The sequence below is a fragment of the Lycorma delicatula genome, chromosome 5 (genome assembly GCF_047948215.1).
Source record: "Lycorma delicatula isolate Av1 chromosome 5, ASM4794821v1, whole genome shotgun sequence".
Lineage (NCBI taxonomy): Eukaryota > Metazoa > Arthropoda > Insecta > Hemiptera > Fulgoridae > Lycorma > Lycorma delicatula.
Genome location: NC_134459.1, coordinates 180,648,216 through 180,673,322, shown reverse-complemented (window position 1 = coordinate 180,673,322; position 25,107 = coordinate 180,648,216). Strand labels below are relative to the sequence as shown.

Here is a 25,107-nt window from a genome sequence, read left to right as displayed (position 1 = left end):
ATATTTTTTGTATAAAATAATTTGGTGTTTTCTTATTATATCAGGTAGAAAAGTGTTTTCTAATTCATTCATAAAGATGTTAGCCATAATAGCAGAAAGGGGTGATCTCATAGCTAGACCTTTTTCTTGTCGGTAACATTTATTTAATTATATTTAATACATCTCCCTCTATGAATCATGAGATCATGCCGATGAAGGGCCTTGAATGCACAGTGATACAGAGTAGCTGGACCGAAGGTGCAACCATATTGGAATGGTATCTGTTGAGAGCCAGACTAAGGAATGATTCCTGAAAGAGGGGAGCAGCTCTTTCAGAAGTTGTTAAGGCTGCAAGTCAGCAGAACTTAAATGGCCATATCAACATCACTCAATCTTCTGAGTACTGCATAGCCAAAAGCGATGGAAAACTTACAGCTATTTTTTTCCCAAGAAAATGTAGAAATCTGCATTTTCATGTAACAATAATGGAAGCGCCTTCCTTGGTAAAATATTCCGAAGGTAAACTAATCCCTCGTTCGGATCGCCGGGTGGGTACTACTAAAGAAGAGGTCACCAGAAAATTAAAAAATAATATTTTAAAATTTAAAAATAACAAGTCGGAACATGGAATGTTAGAAGTCTAAAAGGTTGGTAGATTAGGAAATTTAAAGAGGGAAATGTAGAAAGAGTTTAAATGTAGATATAGTAGGAATTAGCGGTCAGGTGATTTTAGAATAATTAACTCAGCTTAAAATAAAGGACAGGTAGGAGTATATTTTGTAATGAAAATAGAGCTTACTTTAAATTAAAAGATCCCACTACTAAAATAAAAAAAAAAAAATTTTAAACATTAAAAAAAATGTAAATATCTTTTTCAAGGTTACTTAATTGATAAGTAGGTGAGTTAATATAATTTATAAGAGATCTCGTGGGCATATCAATTTTATGAATCTTCAGTAGTGCTCTCTATATTGGAGCATTGGTATTAGTCTAAAATATTTGACCTCCTCTATGAATCATGAGACCTTGCCGTTGGTGAGGGGTCTTGAGTGCTCAGGGATACAGAGTAGCTGGACCGAAGGTGCAACCATATCGGAGAGGTATCTGTTGAGAGCCAGACTAAGGAATGATTCCTGAAAGAGGGCAGCAGCTCTTTCAGTAGTTGTTAGGGGCGTGAGTCAGGACGACTTAAACGGCCGTATCAACATCACTCAGTCCTCTGAGTACTGCGCAGCTGAAAGCAATGGAAAACTACAGCTGCTTTTTTTCCAAGAAAATGTGGCTCTCTGCATTTTCACATAGCAATAATGGAGGCGCCTTCCTTGGTAAAATATTCCGGAGGTAAAATAGTCCCCCGTTCGGATCTCCGGGTGGGGACTACTAAGGAAGGGGTCACCAGAAAATTAAAAAATAACATTCTACGAGTCGGAGCGTGGAATGTTAGAAGCTTGAAAAAGGTTGGTAGGCTAGAAAATTTAAAAAGAGAAATGGGTAGGACAAATGTGGATATAGTAGGAATTAGTAAGGTTCGGTGGGAAGAGGAAGGTGACTTTTGGTCAGGTGATTTTAGAGTAATTAACTCAGCGTCAAATAATGGGCAGGCAGGAGTAGGTTTCGTGATGAACAAGAAGATAGGGAGGAGAGTGGAGTATTTCAAAATGCATAGCGATAGAATCATTGTAATAAGGATAAAATCAAAACCTAAACCGACAACGATTGTTAACGTCTATATGCCTACAAGCGCCCATGATTATGATGAGGTAGAGTGTGTATACGAAGAGATTGATGAAGCAATTAAACACGTAAAAGGAGATGAAAATTTAATAATAGTTGGAGATTGGAATGCAAGAATTGGAAAAGGCAAGGAAGGAAATATAGTGGGTGAATACGGGCTGGGCAAAAGGAATGAAAGAGGGGACCGACTTATAGAATTTTGCACGAAGTATAATTTAGTAATTGCCAACACCCAATTTAAAAATCATAATAGAAGAATATACACTTGGAAAAAGCCAGGCGATACTAGAAGGTATCAGATAGATTATATCATGGTTAAGCAACGATTTAGAAATCAACTCGTTGACTGCAAAACTTACCCTGGAGCAAACATTGATAGCGACCATAATTTGGTGATAATGAAATGTAGATTGGGGGTTTAAAAACCTGAAGAAAAGGTGTCAGATGAATCGGTTGAATTTAGAGAAGCTTGAGGAAGAGGAGGTAAAGAAGATTTTTGAGGACATCGCAAGAGGTCTGAGTAAAAGAGATAAGGTAGAAAATGTAGAAGAAGAATGGGAGAATGTTAAAAAGGAAATTCTTAAATCAGCAGAAGCAAACTTAGGCGGAATAAAGAGAACCGGTAGAAAACCTTGGGTTTCAGACGATATATTGCAGCTGATGGATGAACGTAGAAAATATAAGAATGCTAGTGATGAAGAAAGTAAAAGGAACTATCAGAAATTAAGAAATGGTATAAACAGGAAGTGCAAACTGGTGAAAGAAGAGTGGATTAAAGAAAAGTGTTCAGAAGTGGAAAGAGAAATGAACATTGGTAAAATAGACGGAGCATACAGGAAAGTTAAGGAAAATTTTGGGGTACATAAATTAAAATCTAATAATGTGTTAAACAAAGATGGTACACCAATATATAATACGAAAGGTAAAGTCGATAGATGGGTGGAATATATTGAAGAGTTATACGGTGGAAATGAATTAGAAAATGGTGTTATAGAGGAAGAAGAGGAAGTTGAGGAGGATGAAATGGGAGAAACAATACTGAGATCTGAATTTAAGAGAGCATTAAAAGATTTAAATGGCAGAAAGGCTCCTGGAATAGACGGAATACCTGTAGAATTACTGCGCAGTGCAGGTGAGGAAGCGATTGATAGATTATACAAACTGGTGTGTAATATTTATGAAAATGGGGAATTTCCATCAGACTTCAAAAAAAGTGTTATAGTTATGATATCAAAGAAAGCAGGGGCAGATAAATGTGAAGAATACAGAACAATTAGTTTAACTAGTCATGCATCAAAAATCTTAACTAGAATTTTATACAGAAGAATTGAGAGGAGAGTGGAAGAAGTGTTAGGAGAAGACCAATTTGGTTTCAGGAAAAGTATAGGGACAAGGGAAGCAATTTTAGGCCTCAGATTAATAGTAGAAGGAAGATTAAAGAAAAACGAACCAACATACTTGGCGTTTATAGACCTAGAAAAGGCTTTTGATAACGTAGACTGGAATAAAATGTTCAGCATTTTAAAAAAATTAGGGTTCAAATACAGAGATAGAAGAACAATTGCTAACATGTACAGGAACCAAACAGCAACAGTAACGATTGAAGAACATAAGAAAGAAGCCGTAATAAGAAAGGGAGTCCGACAAGGATATTCCCTATCACCGTTACTTTTTAATCTTTACATGGAACTAGCAGTAAATGATGTTAAAGAACAATTTAGATTCGGAGTAACAGTACAAGGTGAAAAGATAAAGATGCTACGATTTGCTGATGATATAGTAATTCTAGCCGAGAGTAAAAAGGATTTAGAACAAACAATGAACGGCATAGATGAAGTCCTACGCAAGAACTATAACATGAAAATAAACAAGAACAAAACAAAAGTAATGAAATGTAGTAGAAATAACAAAGATGGACCGCTGAATGTGAAAATAGGAGGAGAAAAGATTATGGAGGTAGAAGAATTTTGTTATTTGGGAAGTAAAATTACTAAAGATGGACGAAGCAGGAGTGATATAAAATGCCGAATAGCACAAGCTAAACGAGCCTTCAGTAAGAAATATAATTTGTTTACATCAAAAATTAATTTAAATGTCAGGAAAAGATTTTTGAAAGTGTATGTTTGGAGTGTCGCTTTATATGGAAGTGAAACTTGGACAATCTGAGTATCTGAGAAGAAAAGATTAGAAGCTTTTGAAATGCGGTGCTATAGGAGAATGTTAAAAATCAGATGGGTGGATAAAGTGACAAATGAAGAGGTATTGCGGCAAATAGATGAAGAAAGAAGCATTTGGAAAAATATAGTTAAAAGAAGAGACAGACTTATAGGCCACATACTAAGGCATCCTGGAATAGTCGCTTTAATATTGGAAGGACAGGTAGAAGGGAAAAATTGTGTAGGCAGGCCACGTTTGGAGTATGTAAAACAAATTGTTGGGGATGTAGGATGTAGAGGGTATACTGAAATGAAACGACTAGCACTAGATAGGGAATCTTGGAGAGCTGCATCAAACCAGTCAAATGACTGGACAAAAAAAAAAAAAATGTACAGAATGATTTTTTTTAAATTTTATTAGTGGTATATTTTATTACTTTAAATTTATTATCCTCTAAAAATGTATTTGTTTTTTCAATATGTCAGTTATTATTGATAATAACAGGAGTATTGGTATTATCGGATTTGACAATAAATGCATTATTAATATTTTTTAATCTGTTTTTTAACTTTCTGTATATATTATAATTATTATTGGTATGTTTATATTTGTGATTTAAATTTTTATTATTTTTATTGTTATCAAACTGATTTCTTAATTTATTTTTATTATATATGTTATAAACTTGAAATATATTATTTTCCACGTCTATAATAATGTTTGTGATAATCTTACTCTTACTAAAAGTTGGTATATTAAATTTCTATGCAAGTTTAATAGTACTGATTTCATTATCATTGAATTCAATATTTGTAGTATTGATCATATCTGCACCAAATTTATGTCGGGTCCCTCTTCCATTCCTTTTGCACAGCCAATATTACCCACAATATTTCCTTCCTTCCCTTTTCTGATGCTTGCATTCCAGTCTCCAACTATTATTAAATTTTCATTCCCTTTTATGAATTTTAATTGTTTAAGAAAGTGTGTACAAGAGTGGATTGGCAATTCATCGTCGACCATCACCTGAAAACGTTGGAAGAAGAAGTCTCCTGGCCGGCTCAACGTGGGATCTCCCGCTGGATGGCAACAGCCCCGCCAGAGCAGCAGGCCTGCCAAGGGAGCCGCTGGACGCAGACGCTACCTTCCTGCTCCAGCTCGCCGTGCCCAGCATGGGATTGCTCGGGGAGAACCACCTTGGCCATGCCAGAGAAGGACAACCGATGCCGACTTGACACTATGGGGCTCTGGGGGCCACCACTGCCACGCTGGGCAGGTTAGTGGGGTCCCAACTGCCGCTGAGGGAAAGCCCGGTAGGACTTCAATGGACAAGCCGCAACTCTCCAACTTTGTCGGAGACCAGTTCCGGAAACAACAGCCCTTCTCAAAGCTAATGCTAAAACCGGCCCTTTTCAGGGCGACCATAAGGTTATGAATTAATTACGTGCCATCGAAGCCATTCAGCGACAATATATACATACAAAATTTTGCTTAATTTACCATATTTTATTTCTCCTATTTTTAATGTATTTTTACACATTTTATAATTAATTGGATATTTCTGAAGACAGATAATAATTTGAAAGTGCTCTAATGGACTAAACTGAACTTTATTATTTACATATATAGATTTATACAGTTTGTATCACAAAGTTCTCCCAGGACTTTCATAACCTATTTTACTTGTGAAATTAACAGAAAAAGTTCATATAAACATGTCCTAAAATGCTTCATTTGTTTGTTACGGCTAGTGAAAGATTTTACTCAGATTTCAGCTACCCCAGTAAAATGAGGTCATACCTCAAATTATTAGGACGTTAAATTAAGTAGCAGAATTGGTGATTTCTTACAGTGTCTGACCTGAAAAATTAAATCAAATAGCTTCCAGAACCATACCTGCAGTAGTTTTTGAGAAATCTGTGGTGAACACCCTGTTTTCATGTTTGATGTACGATAACTTTGTTAAATTGTTAATAAACATATAATACCTTTAAACAAAACTTGTAGAAAATTTAATGCTGAACAAAATAGTTTATTTGAATAAAACAAAGAAAAGTTAGAAAAATTTTAATTTTATTTAGGAAGAGTATGTTTGTCAGGAACAACAACATCTGAAACAGTGCATTTGGCAGAAAAGTTCTTATTTAATGTAAACAAAAACCAAATTCATTTTCGGTGATGTGAAAAATTTGTAAAAACATTTACTGAAATCTTGCCATAACATTTACTAGCCATAACTTGCAAACAAAGCATTTTTAGGACATACATTTATGTGAACTTTTTCCATTATTTTCACGAGCAGAATGTTATGAAAGTTCCAGATGAACTTCGTGACACACCTCGAACATACATATATATTTTTTTGAGATGGAAGGGTATATGTTGACTGCAAAAACACCACACAATTATCATGTGCTAAACAGGCTTATTACCTCATAGTAACAAAAAAAAATATATATATACATTTTTTTTAAATCCAAAAATGAATTAAACATAAAATACAACCCTAAACTATACACATAGTGCCAAATTCACAAGATTAATTTCTTTGTGGTGCATATATCTCATCATAATATAAAACATGGATACTGCCTGCCATTTAAAGGAAATTTTTAGGTTGAAGTAATATTAATTTAAAAATTCCTAATTTATTATCAGATTAAAAAAAAGTAAATGGCAATTCTGCTTCTTAATTTAATGTAATACTGTGCAATGTTATTACAGAATAAAATCTATTACAAATTGCATCCAGATTTTAGGCTAAAGTGATTTTTCTTAACATACATATTTTTAAAACTGTAATATGCAGCTATTACATTCAAAACTTTAAATTATGATCACAGTATATGAAGAAGTTCTGAAGGAGAGTGTTGTTTCCTAATTGGGTTTGCTTAATGAGTATCATTAAAAAAAAATCAACATAAATAAAATAAACAACTATTCTAAGAAACTGAAAAACAGACAGCAATGCTTTAACTTTGTTTAACAACAATACTTTAAATCTGTTTAACTAAAATCGTAAATGATAGTATCTTATCAGACCCCTGGTTCAAACTAATTATTAAAGCTGTCAATCTAACTAATACAGCAGCTTTTAATTATAATACACTAGCATTAAATCACATGTTACAGAGATATTTAACTATTATTTTACATTTCTTTAAAATTGGGTTAAGCTCAATAAAATAAAATCTTTTTTTATAAATTGTAAAATTATAACAAACTTAATATTAATGGCTGTAAACATCATCTTTACTTTTAGATTAGAAGAATTAAATAAATATCACAAGATTTAATCGCAAAAAGAAATAAATGAGTTTTTATTTCAGGAATTAACTTTTCACCTTTCTGACATTTTTTTTCATTTTGTTCATACTTTGGAATTTCTATTTCCCATTTTTCAGAAGCAAGTGCCAAGAACAGTTGATTTTAATATACAAAAAAATCTTGAAAAAAGAAAATCGGTATTATTTATGTAAGCACTGGCAAGCAGTGGAATTTGCAAAGAATATTCCCTGAACTTAGGACACGGACAACACAATCTCTTGGTTCTTAAGAGTGTATATGAGAATATAAATATAGAATTTAGATTAAAAATGTTTTATCATTTGGCTCTCTAATAAGACTTTTTCTAGACGAGAGGAATCCAAAGAAGCAGGTATTTCAGCGGGGGAGCATGGTGAAATCTTAACTCTCTCTTGAAGACCAATGTCAAAACACATTTGCTATGCAAGTAGTAGCATAAAGGTTAAAAGTAATAGTTCAAGCGGTATCTGTTTTGGGATGGACTTTTTCTATGATAGCTAATTTTTGCTTTCATGCCTCCAGAATATTATGAGAAATGATTATTTCGTTATGCACCGGTTGAAAAAGGTGTGCCTAAATTTTTATTAAACAAAATGTAAAAAAAATCACAAAAATATCCATTTTTTTCTTTCCTATTTTCTTAGATTACTCAATAACTGTTCATTTAACAAAAAAAGATTGAGAAAAAAGTTTTGTTATTAAATTTTACACACAATATCATCGGTTGCAAATCGAAAACTATATTATTACTGATGCAAAAATAGCAATAACTGTCAAAAAAATGAAAAATTTAATAACATATAACAGAGCATTTTGTTAATTAGTTGAGCCTAAGGAATTTTTCAAACATCTTGCAATTTTTTTTGCGTTTAAACAAATTGAATAAATTCACTAATCTTCAACTAGATTAATTTTAAAAAGTACTTGAAAAGACACTTCTTTAAAATAAAAAAATGTTCAATTTGATAATTATCTCCGAAGAAATAACCGATCAAAGTTGACCACCATTGTGCAACTTTTGGAATATATTATTATTGATAAATTAATGGACCGATATTTAGCAATAATTCGCATTTGACAGCATGATATTTGAACTTTTTAGCTTACACATAAATTAAAAAAAAAAAAAAACAATTTTGTTTGTTAAAATTGAAGTATGTTTGAAACATTTTCTAGGCTCTCCTAATTAACTAATTAAAATTTTTCAAAATGCAATTAAAAGTTTAAGCACTCTATTATGTAATAAAATTTTCAAGTATTTACAGAATTTATTTCAGGCACTACACAATTTGAAAAAATCGCATTGTTTTAAAAATCTGAATTGCAAAATTATTGTGCAAAAACTATCAGACTGAGTTTGTTGAAATTTGGTGTGTTGCTTTATCATAGCCAATAACTTTTTGATATTGAGGCAAAATCTGAGGGTTCTATGTATAATATAAGCACTTAAAAAAATTTCTAAAACATTTTGTTTTTTTCATTTGTTTGCAAAATTATTGCTATTTTTGCATCAATAATAATATATTTTTCGATTTTCAACTGATAATATTGTGTGTAAAATTTAATAACAAAACTCTTTTCTCCAAAATGAACAGTTATCGAGTAATCTAGGGAAATGGCAGAAAAATTTTTTTTTTTGAAATTTTAAAAAATTTTGTTTAATACAAATTTAAGCAGACCTTTTTCAACAGGCGTATAACAAAATAATCATTTCTGATGATATTCTGGAGGCATTAAAGCAAAAATTAGTGATAATATAGAAAAAGTCCAACCCAAAACAGATACCACCTAGACTATAAGTGACGGGTAGATCATCTTTTCTTACTACCATTCCTTTTCCTTATATTTGGTCAACCTTTCTTACTATCAGTTCTGTAAGCATAGGTTTGATCCTTCATCCTCCAAGATGAGGATGTAGAAACCTTTATAATAAAAGTAAGCTTACGCTCAGTATTATCCGGTAACCTAATGCCTGAAGTGTCTAGGCTTTCTCTAATCTAATTTAACCCTATACTTCTATCTTAACTCTTATGCTAACATTTTTTTAAAACAGAATTCAAGCGTAGTTTACTGATGTCTACTACTTTATTGTATGGTCACTCATATAGCCAAATCTTACAAACAAATTATTATTATTGGTGGTAAATTTTATGAAAATTTGATAGTTTGTTTCAGACACATATAACCTCAAACTTGACAGCACAACATCCAATCAATGCTATATTCTAGCATGTGCTACTTACTATCCACTACTCCCTGATGGTTAAACACCTCAGATTTCTTGTCATATTTTTCCCCTTAAACATACTAGTACTTTTATGCAGTTTGCAGATTGCTATTCTTAAAAATAATTAAAATTTAAGAACACTCACCTTCAAAAGATTAATTTTCAGAACATATTATTTATAATTACAGACTTTTTAAATAACAAAGTGAACATACATTTACTACAGAGTATTTCAAATTCACATATTAATCTTTGTCAAATTTCATGAATATGTTACAACCTGGCTTGCAATAGCTGATATTACTGGCAGCTTTTATAAGTTAACCAGATATGCATCAGTAATACGGTAAAAAGTGTGTTGGATGAGAATTGTCTGTTCAAATTTTGTATACCTATATGAAATCAACATTTGCCATCCAACCGATGACTGACAAATAATCACACTAAATTGCCACAGAAGTTACATTTAATGTTTCAGTTTTTAATTACAGCTAAAATACTTATAGTTTCATTTTATTGGTTTCTTTAATGGATTAATTAAAATGGAATTTAACAGTACAATAATATTTGTTTATCCTGAATGTAGGTAAACATATCTCTAAATAAACCAGTAAAATATATGAAGTAAATTATTATACTTAATTTCTCACAGATGATTTGAGTCATTTTCAGAATTATGCACACCAATAACAACGACATGCAAAAATAACATCTTTTAATAATAGTATATTCTACGTTTCTGCAGTCAGTTTTACACCATTATTTTTTTATTAGAATCATAGTATATTTCATTGTAGAGCGAGTTGATAGAAACTTTATATCATCTATATAGACCAAGAAAAAAATAACTTTGCAGTTGGTTTTGCCTTGTTACTGTCAAAAAAAAATTTAGAAAAAATATAACTTCACAGTTAAAAATCATCAACCTTTTCTGTGTGGAATGTATACATCACTTACTTCTTTTATTGTCATGAAAACAGAAAAAACATGGTTTCATGGACAGTAATACAGAATGTTTCTAAAATGGTGGGCTGGCTATACTTTTTTGGATTCTACTTGTAAAACTAAACAAAAAATATCCTTTGGAAAAGTGGCAATTTCTCCTTCGTTCTCCCCCTGTCCACCATCTTGTTATTTTTATATAACTTTATCTTAAACATTAATAATAAATAATTTTTAACATTAAATAAAACCTTTACTATTTGAAGTTGGCCCCAATTAAGAGTATTTGTTTCAGAATAGAGCATAAAAAATATAACATAAATAATTTTGATTATATATTTATATCAAAGAATAATCAAATACTTTAAACAAAAGCATTATAATTAAAGAGGGGTCAATAAAAATGTGGCCATCAATTATAAGAAATTATTTGATTTATCAAATGATCACGCCAATCTATATTGTTATAAACTATTCTTAGATACACACTTCTACCTACTTCATCCAATATGATCAATACAGGTCAGTGATATTTTGAGGGCAAAGAAAATATGTTTTGTAAAGTAACCATTTCACAACAGGCTTTGTATAGCACAAATAAAGAAATTCTCATTCCCCCCCTTAGACAGAGGGGAAAATGAGAATAAAAAAATTGTTTTAAATTATCATGTTAGTAACTTGCTTAAAATTTCTCTAAAAAAAACATGCTTTCAAGGAAAATGCGCCCAATAAAAAAGATTATGATGCAACATTATAACTTATTTATAAGCAATACCTTTCAGATCACCGATTCCATCTTGCGGATCACTTCCATCCTTAAAAGAACGAACATCTACCTGATACAATGGGCTTTGTTCCCACCATTCTCTAGGGGATGGCGCTGCACACTTAGGAGCCAATACGATAATTGCGATAGCACCAACCAACATTGCAATCCACACCAACCAGAAAAGTATGAATAAAAACCACCTCATTTTTACCCAAAACGGATCATTTGCATACTTCATCAGCTCTTCCTTACCCATACCAGCAAAGGCAGTTTTTAAATTTTCAATATCAATCTTTGCATCACCGTTTTGGGAATCGGGTGTCATGTATTTGACCTCGACTGTTTTATCTTTCGATTTATGCCCATTTTTCTCTTCACCCGAAACCAATCTTTCTCCAGCCTCATCATCAGGAGAGTTAATACTATTTGACAGATTTTCCATATTCTCGGAATTAACAACTGTTAATATTTAATAACAAAATGAAATGTTAAAAAAGGAAAATTTTTAACACGTACGAACTTTTAACAACTTTTTTCACTTCGGAATTAACTGAGAAACAGTAAAATTCACTAAATTGCATAAATTAATATATTACAAGACAAAGATTAACTCTTCGACCGCATTACCTTCAAAGTACCCAAGAAATAAGAGACTTGTTACACGCTTACAAAGTAACGCCTAGTTCAATACAGAGTGACAACTATACGAAATTACCGATTATATAGTAAATGTACCTTATATATTTATGTATTATGTATGTATCATGTATTACAGTAATAATGTAACTGAACATTGTATTTTTTTAAATATTGAGAAAAAATGTATAAAGCTAAATAATTCAAAATTTCGTATGAAGACTACAAGTGTATAAATTAGTTAGAGAACAATGGAGAGATAAAAAACATTTTGTGGTCTGTTCTAAATTCTTTTTTAAATTCTTATAGAGTATGATAAATCATATAGTACGGCTAGCTATTATTTTAATAATTTTGTACACCTTAAATTGAACTGAATCCTTTTTATTTTTTTAACCCGGGACCTCCAGAGAAAGGACAAGACGCTACCACACGTGTTGTGTTACATCTTGTGCTACAGTATTTTAAGTTGTGAATAAGAGTAGGATTCAGTACACAGGCAACAAAACAAACCAGCTGATGCACGTACCTTAGATGTAAACAAATTCATAGGTTATGCTACTTTTGTAGACCATTTAAGTTAATTTTTGTCCGTTCATGAAATAATGAAATGTATTAAAACAATTTCTTAGTGCTTTCATTTAATTCTTTTAAACTGACAATTTTCAATATTATTTTGTTAAATAATGTCGAAACCAATTCCGTGGCTTCCTTCGCGGATAGAAGAACTACAAAACCATTTCAAAACTCATAATAAAACAAGAGAGTATCAAGCACATTCTTCTAAAGTTCATTCAGTTGGGTGGAGTTGTGACGGTCGGCGATTGGCGTCTGGTTCATTTGATAAATCAGTAACGATATTTACTTTAGATCGAGATCGTTTGGTAAGAATTATTAAAAATCTTATTTGTATGAATAAATTTCTTATTAACGAAACATAATTCTAGTAGCGTTTAAACTTTTCTGATTAACTAAGCCATTAGTTTTAAAAGTTTATAAACATTTTAGATTCTATCGAATTCTACAGTATTTTTTATTATTCCTCCCAAATTGTTGCACATGTTAATACATATATACCAGTTTTGTAGTACATGATAGTCTAAATTGTTTTTGTTAGCCTATACAGTTTTTAGCCCAATTTGAATAAAATTACATTTATACAGAATGTTTCTAAAATAGGAGGCTGGCTATACTTTTTCGGATTCTACTTGTAAAATTAAACAAAAATATCCTTAGGAAAAATGGCAATTCCTACTTCATTCTCCTCCTGTACGCAATTTTGTTATTTTTATGTAAAAATTTGTATCCCAAGTTCGGATAGAGGATTCGGATTAATGGTGTGCGTGTTGGTAATAAAGTTTTAAAATTAGCAAAAAATTATGATTAAATACCTACGGTAATTACAAAATGGTGGCTATGTTTTTTTTTTCAATCTGTTGTATCTCCATAAATTTAGTTTTATCTAAATGTATGTTTTACTAAAATATTAAGCCTTTTATTTTGAATAAAATGACATTTTATTTTTTTAAATCGGTTAACAAATAGCCAAGTTATGGCATAAAATTGATGTAATTTTGTGTGTTTTCATGTACTCCATTTTATGTTCAATTCATTTAAATATTAATTGTTTTTATTTATTGTTAATTCTAGAATTGTAGATTAGTATTTCCGATGATTTTCCACGTAGATTGGCATTTTGTAACTGTTTTCGAAGAACATTAATTGAAGATTCTTTATTTTGGATTCTGTTCATAGATGAAGCTTCTTTCAACAAGAACGGTGTTCAAAACTATCACAACCAGTATTTCTGGAGCAACGAAAATCCTCATGGTATTTTCCAAAGTAGCCATCAACAAAGATTTTGCCTGAACATTTGCAAATATTTTTTAAGACTATCTTTTGGATCCTGTCATTCTACCAAATTGTTGAAATGGAGAAAATTATCTTACTCATTTGACCAAAAATCTTCCACATTTTTTGGAAGACCTACCACTAAAATTAAAAGGAAATATGTGATTTCACCATGATGGAGCTCCAGACATTTCAGTCAGTTGGTATTGTATTTCTAGCATGAAACTTTCCATGAAAAATGGATAGGTGATGGAGTGCCAGAGCCGTGGCCTGTCTGATCAACTGACTTAAACCCTCTTGACTTCTACCTGTGGGGCCATTTGAAAAATATTGTTTATTCAATTCTAATACTAAACATTGAGAATCTTCAACAAAGGATCCAAAATGGATTTTAAGAATTTAGGAATACTCCTGGAATTTTTGAACGGTTAAGACAATCTCTCCGAAAAAGACTGGAAACTTGTGTAATTTCTAATGGTGGACACTTTGAACATCACTTTTAACAATTGTTAACTATGTATTTAAAGAAAAAAGATTACACCGAACGTTCTACAACAATTAATATAAGACTATCAAAAGTAGTTATTTTATTCATTTAATTATTAGGTCTACTATTGTGAGAAAATTATTATTAATTTGATACTAATTTACAATACTAGAATTAACAATAAATGAAAACAATATTTAATCAAATTAAACGTAAAGTGGAGAACATGAAAACAGATACAAAATTAAAACAACAATTTTATCCATAACTCGGCTATTTTTTAACTGATTTTAATAAATAAAATGTTATTTTATTCAAAATAAAAGGCTTAATATTTCAGCAAAAACATACATTTTGATAAAACTATTTTTGGAGATATAATGGACTAAAAAATAAACATGGCTGTCATTTTTTAATTTGCAAAGGTATTTAAGTCCTGATTTTTTGCTAATTTTAAAACTTTATTATCAACATGCTTACCAGATATTAATCTAATTCCTCTGTACAAACTTAAGGTATAGATTTTTACTTAAAACTAACAAAATAGCGGACAGGGGGAAAACGAAGGAGAAATTTGTAATTTTCATAAGGATATTTTTTGTTTAGTTTTGCAATTAGAATCTGAAAAAGTATATCTAGCCCACCATTTTAGAAACAATCTATATATATATATATCAGTATTTAGCTTGACTTTTACAACTCTTTTTTTTAATTTGACTTGCTTTTTGTATTGCTCCATCAACAAAAATTAAAAATATTGTTTGGTTGCATGATGTTCTTTCTTATTCCAATCCTTAGTAACTATTGCCCCACCAACCAAGGTTGATTTATTGATTTTTTAACCTTTCTTTTCACAAGATTAAGTTATATCATTCCTTTCTCCTCTGAATAAGGTAGTGGTGTTTTTTTTGGAATTTTTGTTTCCCTTAACAATAGTTTCCCGAGTTCAGGCAACAGATAACCACCACTGTAATCTCAATGATACAAGATTTGCTCGTGGTATGACAATGAGCTGAAACCATCAGGTTTTAGGGGATGTACTTTACTGTCTTACCAGATAAGGATGATGATGATGGTGATCTATTTTATTACAAATCTGGAAGATGTCAACAAGCCTGGCTAGATTTCAAACTCAGTAAAACAGCCATTTAGAAAAATGACCGTTTTCAAGAATTTTTATCTACACCCAAACCTGACTTACCTGTATAGTCGTTGCAGTATGCGCAGTCATGCAAATTTTACATAATATTAATGTTTTAACCATTTCAGTTTTTCTACTTCTCTTTTTTTTAATTATTATTTTTTATTATGATTTATATTCTTTTACGTCATGATTTTTTTTTGCCCTGGCAAGGCAAATGCTGAGCAATACCTTTCTGTGTGTTGTAAGGAATAAATACACCTGTTCCTGATGTGATTTATATAATAAGGTTTATTCTCCATTTTCAAAAGATTACAGTGTAAGTACACAAGTTTTAGATCTTGAATTATATTTGTCAGCTGGAAACTGGAGTCAAAATAATACAATTTTTATAATAATTATGACAGTTAATAACAGTAATATATGCACATTTTTCCATTGCAAATATTTAACATAAAAAAGATAAGAATACCATTATTAATCTAATGGTATAATTAAAAAAACCTTTTAAAATTATATGTTTTCCAAATTAGTCAAATGCAATGAACATAAGCTTCTGCAAGTGTGTACTACAAGTGCACCCCACCGCTCTCTCCATCTTTTATCTTCATACACATTCACACACTGGGATTTATATATTTCTTTTGTGGGTTTAAACACTACACATCAATTTTCAATATTCATCATAACATTAACTGTTACATGATAACAAGGGTTTGGAAAGCCATGTTATATATAATTTTTAATTAATTTCCTGATATAATAAAATATTTAAAATTTATTCGTTTAAAATAAAGTAAAACAGAATTCGTTAATATTTTAATAGTCTCATAATGCGTAGAAATGTAAAAAGATTTTATTAAAAAATTTTTGTTATTTCTTTTAGAACAAGGAGTTTACATTTCGTGGTCACGGTGGTAGTGTGGACCAGTTGTGTTGGCATGCTTATAATCCAGAATTATTAAGTACTGCCAGTGGGGATAAGAGTGTTCGAATATGGGATGCTAGATATCAAAAATGTGCTGCAACTATTAATACGAAAGGTAAACTGTTTAAATGCTGGGTTATATAAAAATATGGATTTCATTTATTAAGTAATATTTAATTATGAATTTTATAGGCTTACATTTTGATTTAATGCATATTGTAATGTATTACAATTAAAAATGTCAATAAAATGAGATTTAAAAAAAGTACTTCTATATTAGCCCGTCAACCAATAAATTGCAAACTTTTGAGTTATTGTTAATATCACTTGATATAACCATTATATTACCATTTTTATAACGATTTATATTTATTTATTTTATAAATATAATTTAACCAAACTTGCTCACTTTGTTCGCTAACCTTGAATAATTTACACGAGGTTAGCGAGCGTAGGTTAAGATTGTTTAGATTATAATTTATTTTTAATATGTAAAATATGTTAATGATCCCGTAACTTTGAACTATTTTCAAAGTTATGGGATCATTATAGTTATGGTCGGCGGGCTAATACATAAGTACCAAAAAAATATATTGTTTTAAAATTCAAAACTTCCTCTTAAAAAATGATGATTTTCTAATACAGTCTTTATACATGGACATCATATAAGTAAAATCCAAAGCACACCTATGTGATCTTGGAATACATGCTCCCGTAGCATTATAATACTTTCCATCAAATGATGGAAAAAGCATACCACCGAATGGTGGTATGCTTGAAGTAAGGAGAAATTCAACATCAGTTTATTAATTTAAAGAAATATATTTTGTAATTTTCAGGAGAAAATATTAATATAACATGGTCTCCAGATGGTAATACAATTGCAGTTGGTAACAAGGAAGATTTAGTCACATTTATTGATTCAAGAACTCACAAAATTAAAGCAGAAGAACAATTTAATTTTGAAGTTAATGAAATTTCATGGAATAATGAATCAAATTTATTTTTTTTGACTAATGGTCAAGGATGTATTCATATATTAAGGTAATTATTATCTACTGTTTCAATTAATTAGAAAATATTTCATATTTTATAACTGTAATGGATAAAAATTACCTCTGAAACATTTTGGGAACTGTTTCTTTTAGAAAACATCAATCAATGCTAATCAAATGGTAGATGAAGAATTAGCATAGATAACTTTTCTGAAAGTAATGATGTTCCCTCTCATGAATAGAGGGGACGTGTCAAGGCTAAATCTTGCCTTAATTTCTTGGCATGTATGCTGATATACAATAGTATGTTCTACTGAAAAAGACAACAGAAAAACCCGATTTCAATTTCCTGTGTAAGCCTGGTATGGACAGTTTATTAATTTTGAAGATGGCTCTGTAATTTTTGGGTATGATTTGTCACTCACATCTATCTCATTACCTATATAGCTGGAGCATTTCTTCTTTATTATTGTTTGATGTTAATCCGCTTCCTAAATACATGGCAAAATTTTTGATGGAAGAATAAAAATTAGAGAAATGCCAAATCAGTTCTGCTAATTTAACGTTGGTGTATTTTTATTATGGATGGATGTGGATGAAAATAGGAGTGGAGGTTGTTAAGTGTGACCTTTGCAAAACCTTTAAATGTGTTCAGCATAATATTTTTTGATTAAGTAATTGAAGTATTAGAGCTATTTATTATGGTGTTTTAAATTATATCCAAACGGTTAAAATCAAAAAGCAGTCATTTTTGTTATTAGAAATATTCAGCAGTTTTTGGAATGGATTTCAAATTAAATTTGGGATTCACCAGATTGTTTTTTTTTGGGGGGGGGGGGTTTTACTTTTCCTACTATAATAATGCTATTTCATTGAAATGTAAGTTTGAACTATTTGGAATTATTTTACAAACACTTTTGTTTTACAATGAACTATGCTTTAGAAAAAGAGAACATTATAAATGAATCTCTAAAAGTAAACAAAACTTACCCTGGAGCAGACATTGATAGCGACCATAATTTGGTGATAATGAAATGTAGATTGGGGTTTAAAAACCTGAAGAAAAGGTGTCAGATGAATCGGTTGAATTTAGAGAAGCTTGAGGAAGAGGAGGTAAAGTAGTTTTTTGAGGAGGACATCGCAAGAGGTCTGAGTAAAAAAGATAAGGTAGAAAATGTAGAAGAAGAATGGGAGAATGTTAAAAAGGAAATTCTTAAATCAGCAGAAGCAAACTTAGGCGGAATAAAGAGAACTGGTAGAAAACCTTGGGTTTCAGACGATATATTGCAGCTGATGGATGAACGTAGAAAATATAAGAATGCTAGTGATGAAGAAAGTAAAAGGAACTATCGGCAATTAAGAAATGCTATAAACAGGAAGTGCAAACTGGCGAAAGAAGAGTGGATTAAAGAAAAGTGTTCAGAAGTGGAAAGAGAAATGAACATTGGTAAAATAGACGGAGCATACAGGAAAGTTAAGGAAAATTTTGGGGTACATAAATTAAAATCTAATAATGTGTTAAACAAAGATGGTACACCAATATATAATACGAAAGGTAAAGTCGATAGATGGGTGGAATATATTGAAGAGTTATACGGAGGAAATGAATTAGAAAATGGTGTTATAGAGGAAGAAGAGGAAGTTGAAGAGGATGAAATGGGAGAAACAATACTGAGATCTGAATTTAAGAGAGCATTAAAAGATTTAAATGGCAGAAAGGCTCCTGGAATAGACGGAATACCTGTAGAATTACTGCGCAGTGCAGGTGAGGAAACGATTGATAGATTACACAAACTGGTGTGTAATATTTATGAAAAAGGGGAATTTCCGTCAGACTTCAAAAAAAGTGTTATAGTAATGATACCAAAGAAAGCAGGGGCAGATAAATGTGAAGAATACAGAACAATTAGTTTAACTAGTCATGCATAAAAAATCTTAACTAGAATTCTATACAGAAGATTTGAGAGGAGAGTGGAAGAAGTGTTAGGAGAAGACCAATTTGGTTTCAGGAAAAGTATAGGGACAAGAGAAGCAATTTTAGGCCTCAGATTAATAGTAGAAGGAAGATTAAAGAAAAACAAACCAACATACTTGGCGTTTATAGACCTAGAAAAGGCATTCGATAACGTAGACTGGAATAAAATGTTCAGCATTTTAAAAAAATGAGGGTTCAAATACAGAGATAGAAGAACAATTGCTAACATGTACAGGAATCAAACAGCAACAGTAACAATTGAAGAACATAAGAAAGAAGCCGTAATAAGAAAGGGAGTCCGACAAGGATGTTCCCTATCACCGTTACTTTTTAATCTTTACATGGAACTAGCAGTTAATGATGTTAAAGAACAATTTAGATTCGGAGTAACAGTACAAGGTGAAAAGATAAAGATGCTACGATTTGCTGATGATATAGTAATTCTAGCCGAGAGTAAAAAGGATTTAGAACAAACAATGAACGGCATAGATGAAGTCCTACACAAGAACTATCGCATGAAAATAAACAAGAACAAAACAAAAGTAATGAAATGTAGTAGAAATAACAAAACTGAATGTGAAAATAGGAGGAGAAAAGATTATGGAGGTAGAAGAATTTTGTTATTTGGGAAGTAGAATTATTAAAGATGGACGAAGCAGGAGCGATATAAAATGCCGAATAGCACAAGCTAAACGAGCCTTCAGAAAGAAATATAATTTGTTTACATCAAAAATTAATTTAAATGTCAGGAAAAGATTTTTGAAAGTGTATATTTGGAGTGTCGCTTTATATGGAAGTGAAACTTGGACGATCGGAGTATCTGAGAAGAAAAGATTAGAAGCTTTTGAAATGCGGTGCTATAGGAGAATGTTAAAAATCAGACTGGTGGATAAAGTGACAAATGAAGAGGTATTGCGGCAAATAGATGAAGAAAGAAGCGTTTGGAAAAATATAGTTAAAAGAAGAGACATACTTATAGGCCACATACCAAGGCATCCTGGAATAGTCACTTTAATTTTGGAAGGACAGGTAGAAGGAAAAAATTGTGTAGGCAGGCCACGTTTGGAATATGTAAAACAAATTGTTGGGGATGTAGGATGTAGAGGGTATACTGAAATGAAACGACTGGCACTAGATAGGGAATCTTAGAGAGCTGCATCAAACCAGTCATATGACTGAAGACAAAAAAAAAAAGTAAACTAATCAGTAAAACTTAAAGGTCTTGTGCCAGTACCTATTAATGCTTAGTACTACATGAAATTTATAATAGAAAGAGTCTGGAACCATGAATCCACAGACAAGCAGCTGAGGGACAGAACTGACTTGCTGTACTACTTTTTCCTGCTTTAGCAGTTCACTGAAAAGAATTATTCCTTCATCCATAAAAACCTCTAACAAAAACATTCTGGTGACAGTAACGTTCATAATTTATGATATTCATTTAGTTTAAAATAATGACTGGGACACAGATATTTGATCCATATGACCCATACTTGTCTCATTCTATGTCCCACTGCAAATTGAATTTCTGGGTATTTTATTCTCATTGTTAGTATCTGATTCTGAAAATATATTAATTAGCAAGTAAATATAATTAGTTAATATTATAATTAATAATAGTCCAAGTACTGTATAGTTAGTAATTATAATTAAATAATGTACAGAATCAGTTTCTGCATTTTGCTTAGGCGTATGTCTTTATTTACTGTGTTTTCTATTCAAGAAAAAGCATGTGTCATGTGGCATACTGAACTGAAGTCAATTCTAATTTAATGTGCGCTTCAATATACAAGTGGACCCACCGCATGAAAAAAATATATGACATCGATTTAATTGGTTAAAAGACAGGATCTATTCTCAAAATCAGAAATTGCCTGGATGACCACCATTATCAGTTCTCTTTTGAAATTCTAGTCAAAATTAATGAAAATGAATTTTTTTTAATGGTTTAAATTTTACAGATGAAGGACCTACCACATAAAAACATTATACGATACCGACTCGCTCAGTTAAAAGGACAGGATCTATTTTCTAAACAGAAATTGCCTGGAAGGGCGCCATTATCAGAAGAAAGGATTGAACGAATTACAGTCAGCAATCAGAAGTCCTAATAAATGCATTGCTTATATAAATCTCAACTTACTAATTCTGAAAATAACCATTCACAAAGTTCTGTTACAGTTTGCACCTGTACGCATACATAATTCAACTACAACAAGAAATAAAACAATCCGATACAGAAAAATGTTTCCAGTTTTCTTATGAAATTCTAGACAAAATTAGTGAAAATGAACCTTTTCTAATGATTTAATTTTTACAGATTAATTTACTTTTCATCATAACGGTTGTGTAAATAAATTAATTCACAAATATGGGGATCTGAGACCTACCTGTAATTTTTGAGAAAGTATGCAACACCTAAGTTAATGTTCGATATGGTTTGACAAATAAAACTTTGGTTATGACAAATAAAATAGTAAAATTTTTAGTAGTTTTGTTTTTATTTAATTTATGCCTTAAACTTCGCCATTCCCTTTTGAAGACGCTGTATTATTGGTAATTTTTTTTCATTGTTCAGTCATAAGTCTTAAAATTCTGGACTATATTCCATGCCTTTTTACATTATAGTAAGTTTTGTCAAGTTCAATAAATGCTGTATAGAGTCTGTAATTTTCTTCAGCTTGTCTTCTAAATTTGATTGATAATTAAAATGAAGCTTGAAAAGTATGGTTTATCTGAAACTAAACTGGACATTATCTGTTTCTAGAAATAATTATAATTCTATTACAATAATTTATTAAATTATAATGTGTGGTGTATATTAATTATAGCTTTTTTTTATATTATACAGTTACCCAGAACTAGAACTGCAGCACGTATTGAAAGCTCATCCAGGCACATGCATTTGTATTGAGTTTGATCCACTGGGAAGATATTTTGCTACAGGATCAGCTGATGCTTTGGTATCTTTGTGGGATATAAATGAACTCGCTTGTGTTAGGACATTCTCGAGGTATGTATTTAGTTAATCTTTAAAATATTTGACTATCTTTGTACATGTATATATGTGGTTTAATACATTAACTTTTGCTGAGTGATCAGTGATTAGTTCTGCGTAATAAATATAACTGCTATTTCAAAAATGTTGAAAGATAAATTTCTCAAAAATGATTTATAGGTCGGTATAAAATTTTAATATGTGCATTTTTATTTAGAGAACTATGTTATCTTAAAAGCTTTATTTAAATTATTGTTAGTGTAATTATTTCTACTTAACAGGCATCATGACTTAAACACATTAAAACTAATAAAAATTATAAACAATTTTTTCCAAATTATATTAAAATTATTCTTTCATGCCCGCTGTTGTTACAGCTTTTATCTTAGATTAAGAAATTTTTTCTTTTTTTAATTGCGTTTATAAAGTGATACTTATGATATGTTTTGAATTTTATTTCTATGTGTATTATTTGCATGTTAGTTTCTTTGAATTATGTTCAGATTTCATGGATGATTTCCTAATGTTGTATAATGCTTGTATGTTTCCGCTCTACTCAGGTGGGATCATGTTTAAGTCAGGCACCAGAACAGATTCTGGATTAAAAATTAAATATAATTAGATCAAATTTAATACTTCATTCAAAAATATTGCTAACCAATTTTTCAATAAGTGGAACTTTTTGAATTAATTCATTAATTAATTTTAATTAATAGCTTACCGATTAAACTATTCCTGCAATACAGATGATAAGCATGATCACCATATTTAATATCTAAGATTTAGATGCTTGTGGCAGATGTTTATTTATCTAGGTGCTTGCTAAATTCTTTAACAGCATAGTTATATTACACAGTAGCCAAGATGATGGCTTATGCTACGACGCATAACTGTCACCAGGTGTGATAACATGGTTGTTACTAATTGCATGCAAGCTGATTACGGATCCAAATGAAAATAAAGTTCAGGATCAGCCTCTCAATCTATAGACCGATCAAATTGTATGTTATTTTTTAAACGTGATACTCTCAGGAATTATTTTTGATTATCAATTAAAAGTAGTGAACATCAGTTATTAGAGTTATCAGTTAGATCTTTAAATTAAATGTTTTCTTAATGATATTTTTTTAAGAAAGCCAGCACAAATAAGAAGCAGAAATACACTGTTAAAAAACAGCTTTCCAACATATTGTTAGTATAAGAATGAAATTCGTTTACACATTTAAATAAACATAATCATAAATTGCCACAAAAAAATGTTAATTGATTACAATCAGTAATATGCTATTTTAGGAATTTATTCCATTATATTAAAACTATTCTTCTAGCTGTGTACATTAATTATTTGATGATATAGATGTATCTTGGATTGACAAGTTGTTATGTTAAGAAATACATTTCCCAAATCTAAATATTCTTACAGTATCCTACCGTAGCTTAACCTATTTTATACTAAAGTATAAAATGGTATTAGTCTTTGTATCCGTGGTTGAATGGGCATCCAATCTGTATAATGTAGTATTTAATGCAGTTGTAATTTATATTATGCTGAGTTGCTGTGTTTGCCAAATCATGTTCTGTTACGTTGTTATATGCTCTTTTATATTTTGTTTTGAAAGCACACTGCAGTCTTTTGTGAAAAAGTTGATAACTTTTTATGATATTTTTGTCCAACATGTACACCAGAAAATTAATACATGACATCCTAGAAGTTAATCCTCCCACTGAACTTAGCATTTTATATAAAATACAGAACAGTAACAAAAACACACCTAGCAACAGTTAGTGTTCAGGTATCTTATAATTTTAATTTATAACTTTTCACCTCTTGTGGTAAATCGCTCTGGCTGTAGTTCATAGTTACAAGTTTTCAAAACGTTAGGGATAAATTCGGAAAAGTGCAGAGTTATGCTTTTGCTCGTACTTTTATTTAGTGGTAGATATGCCTCAAATTGCTTTTTAAAGTATTTGCTTTAAAATTAAGTAAGTTTTTTTTCATATTTCTGTATGACAAGGAGTGAAGTCATTAAATTTCAGGGTTAGATTGCAAACATATCAAACCAAAAATATTTACAATTGAAAGTGCTCAAAATGACAGCTCTTATCATTCTGATTTTAAGTTCAATAATTATTGTTAGTTTTTATTATTGTTTTGAATTAATTTTAAATATGGTGATCCAGTAATTTCTCTTTATTCAAATTTCATTAAAATACAAGATTTATTTTCTAATATGTATAACATTATTCATTGTTTAGCTGTATGCCTTTATATTTAACAATATATATATATATTCATGATATTATTTTTAGATTGTTATTAAAATTGATATTTAGTTTTTCTAATGTGGTATTATATACACATATGTTTATTTTTCCACTTTTTATTTGCTTTAGGTTAGATTGGCCAGTAAGGACGATAAGCTTCAGTCACGATGGCCATCTTTTAGCTTCAGCAAGTGAAGATCTTGTAATTGATGTGGCTGAAGTAGAAACAGGTTTAAAAGCAGTTGATATTCCGGTTGAAGCTGCTACTTTCACTGTTGCTTGGCATCCAAAGATGTATTTACTCGCTTATGCGTGTGATGATAAGGATCAATATGATAGAAAAAGAGATACTGGAAATTTAAAGGTTTATGGATTTCCATCTGATTAATGTACTTTCTTTCCTTTTTATTTTTTTCTATTTTGAATTATTTTATAAATTATATTAATTTAATGTTTTTAATAAATGTTTGTATTTTATTTAAAACTGATTTGATTATTGAACATTCCTCTCCTTATAGATCTTATTAAATTTAACTGAGTAAATAATTTATAGGATCTGACTTACTGTCTTTCATTTTTTTTTTAAATTTAAGATTTTACTTTTCCATAAAAGTTTGTAATAGCAGTTACAATTTGATGGTTAATTTTATTCAGTCCTGAGACAGTCATTAACTTAGCTCAATGACAAAAGTACTACAAATAAAAAATATATTTTTA

General features: G+C 30.5%; 2 protein-coding genes across 2 annotated transcripts in view; one reads left to right on the top strand and one right to left on the bottom strand.

The window, feature by feature from the left end:
• The window catches only part of LOC142325657 (amino acid transporter heavy chain SLC3A1-like), a 60,503-nt gene extending 48,708 nt beyond the window's left edge, over positions 1-11,795 (bottom strand). The window contains exon 1 of the mRNA XM_075367684.1: positions 11,121-11,795. Coding sequence (XP_075223799.1) covers positions 11,121-11,556 — 436 coding nt within the window. The 5' untranslated portion in view covers positions 11,557-11,795. The remainder of the gene's footprint in view (positions 1-11,120) is intronic.
• A 369-nt stretch (positions 11,796-12,164) lies between these two features.
• Positions 12,165-24,874, top strand: tex (THO complex 3 homolog tex). Its single transcript, XM_075367685.1, has 5 exons — positions 12,165-12,634; positions 16,116-16,272; positions 16,997-17,201; positions 21,979-22,140; positions 24,520-24,874. Exons 1-5 carry the CDS (start codon positions 12,437-12,439, stop codon positions 24,776-24,778), a joined length of 981 nt encoding a protein of 326 aa, XP_075223800.1. The 5' UTR covers positions 12,165-12,436; the 3' UTR covers positions 24,779-24,874.
• The last annotated feature ends 233 nt before the right edge of the window (positions 24,875-25,107 follow it).

Bases quoted from the DNA above. Each gene is read 5' to 3' on its own strand.
- tex (XM_075367685.1), top strand. From the start codon at position 12,437: ATGTCGAAACCAATTCCGTGGCTTCCTTCGCGGATAGAAGAACTACAA. The intron at 12,635-16,115 runs GTAAGAATTATT...TATTTCTTTTAG, and splicing joins CTTTAGATCGAGATCGTTTG to AACAAGGAGTTTACATTTCG. The intron at 16,273-16,996 runs GTAAACTGTTTA...TGTAATTTTCAG, and splicing joins TGCAACTATTAATACGAAAG to GAGAAAATATTAATATAACA.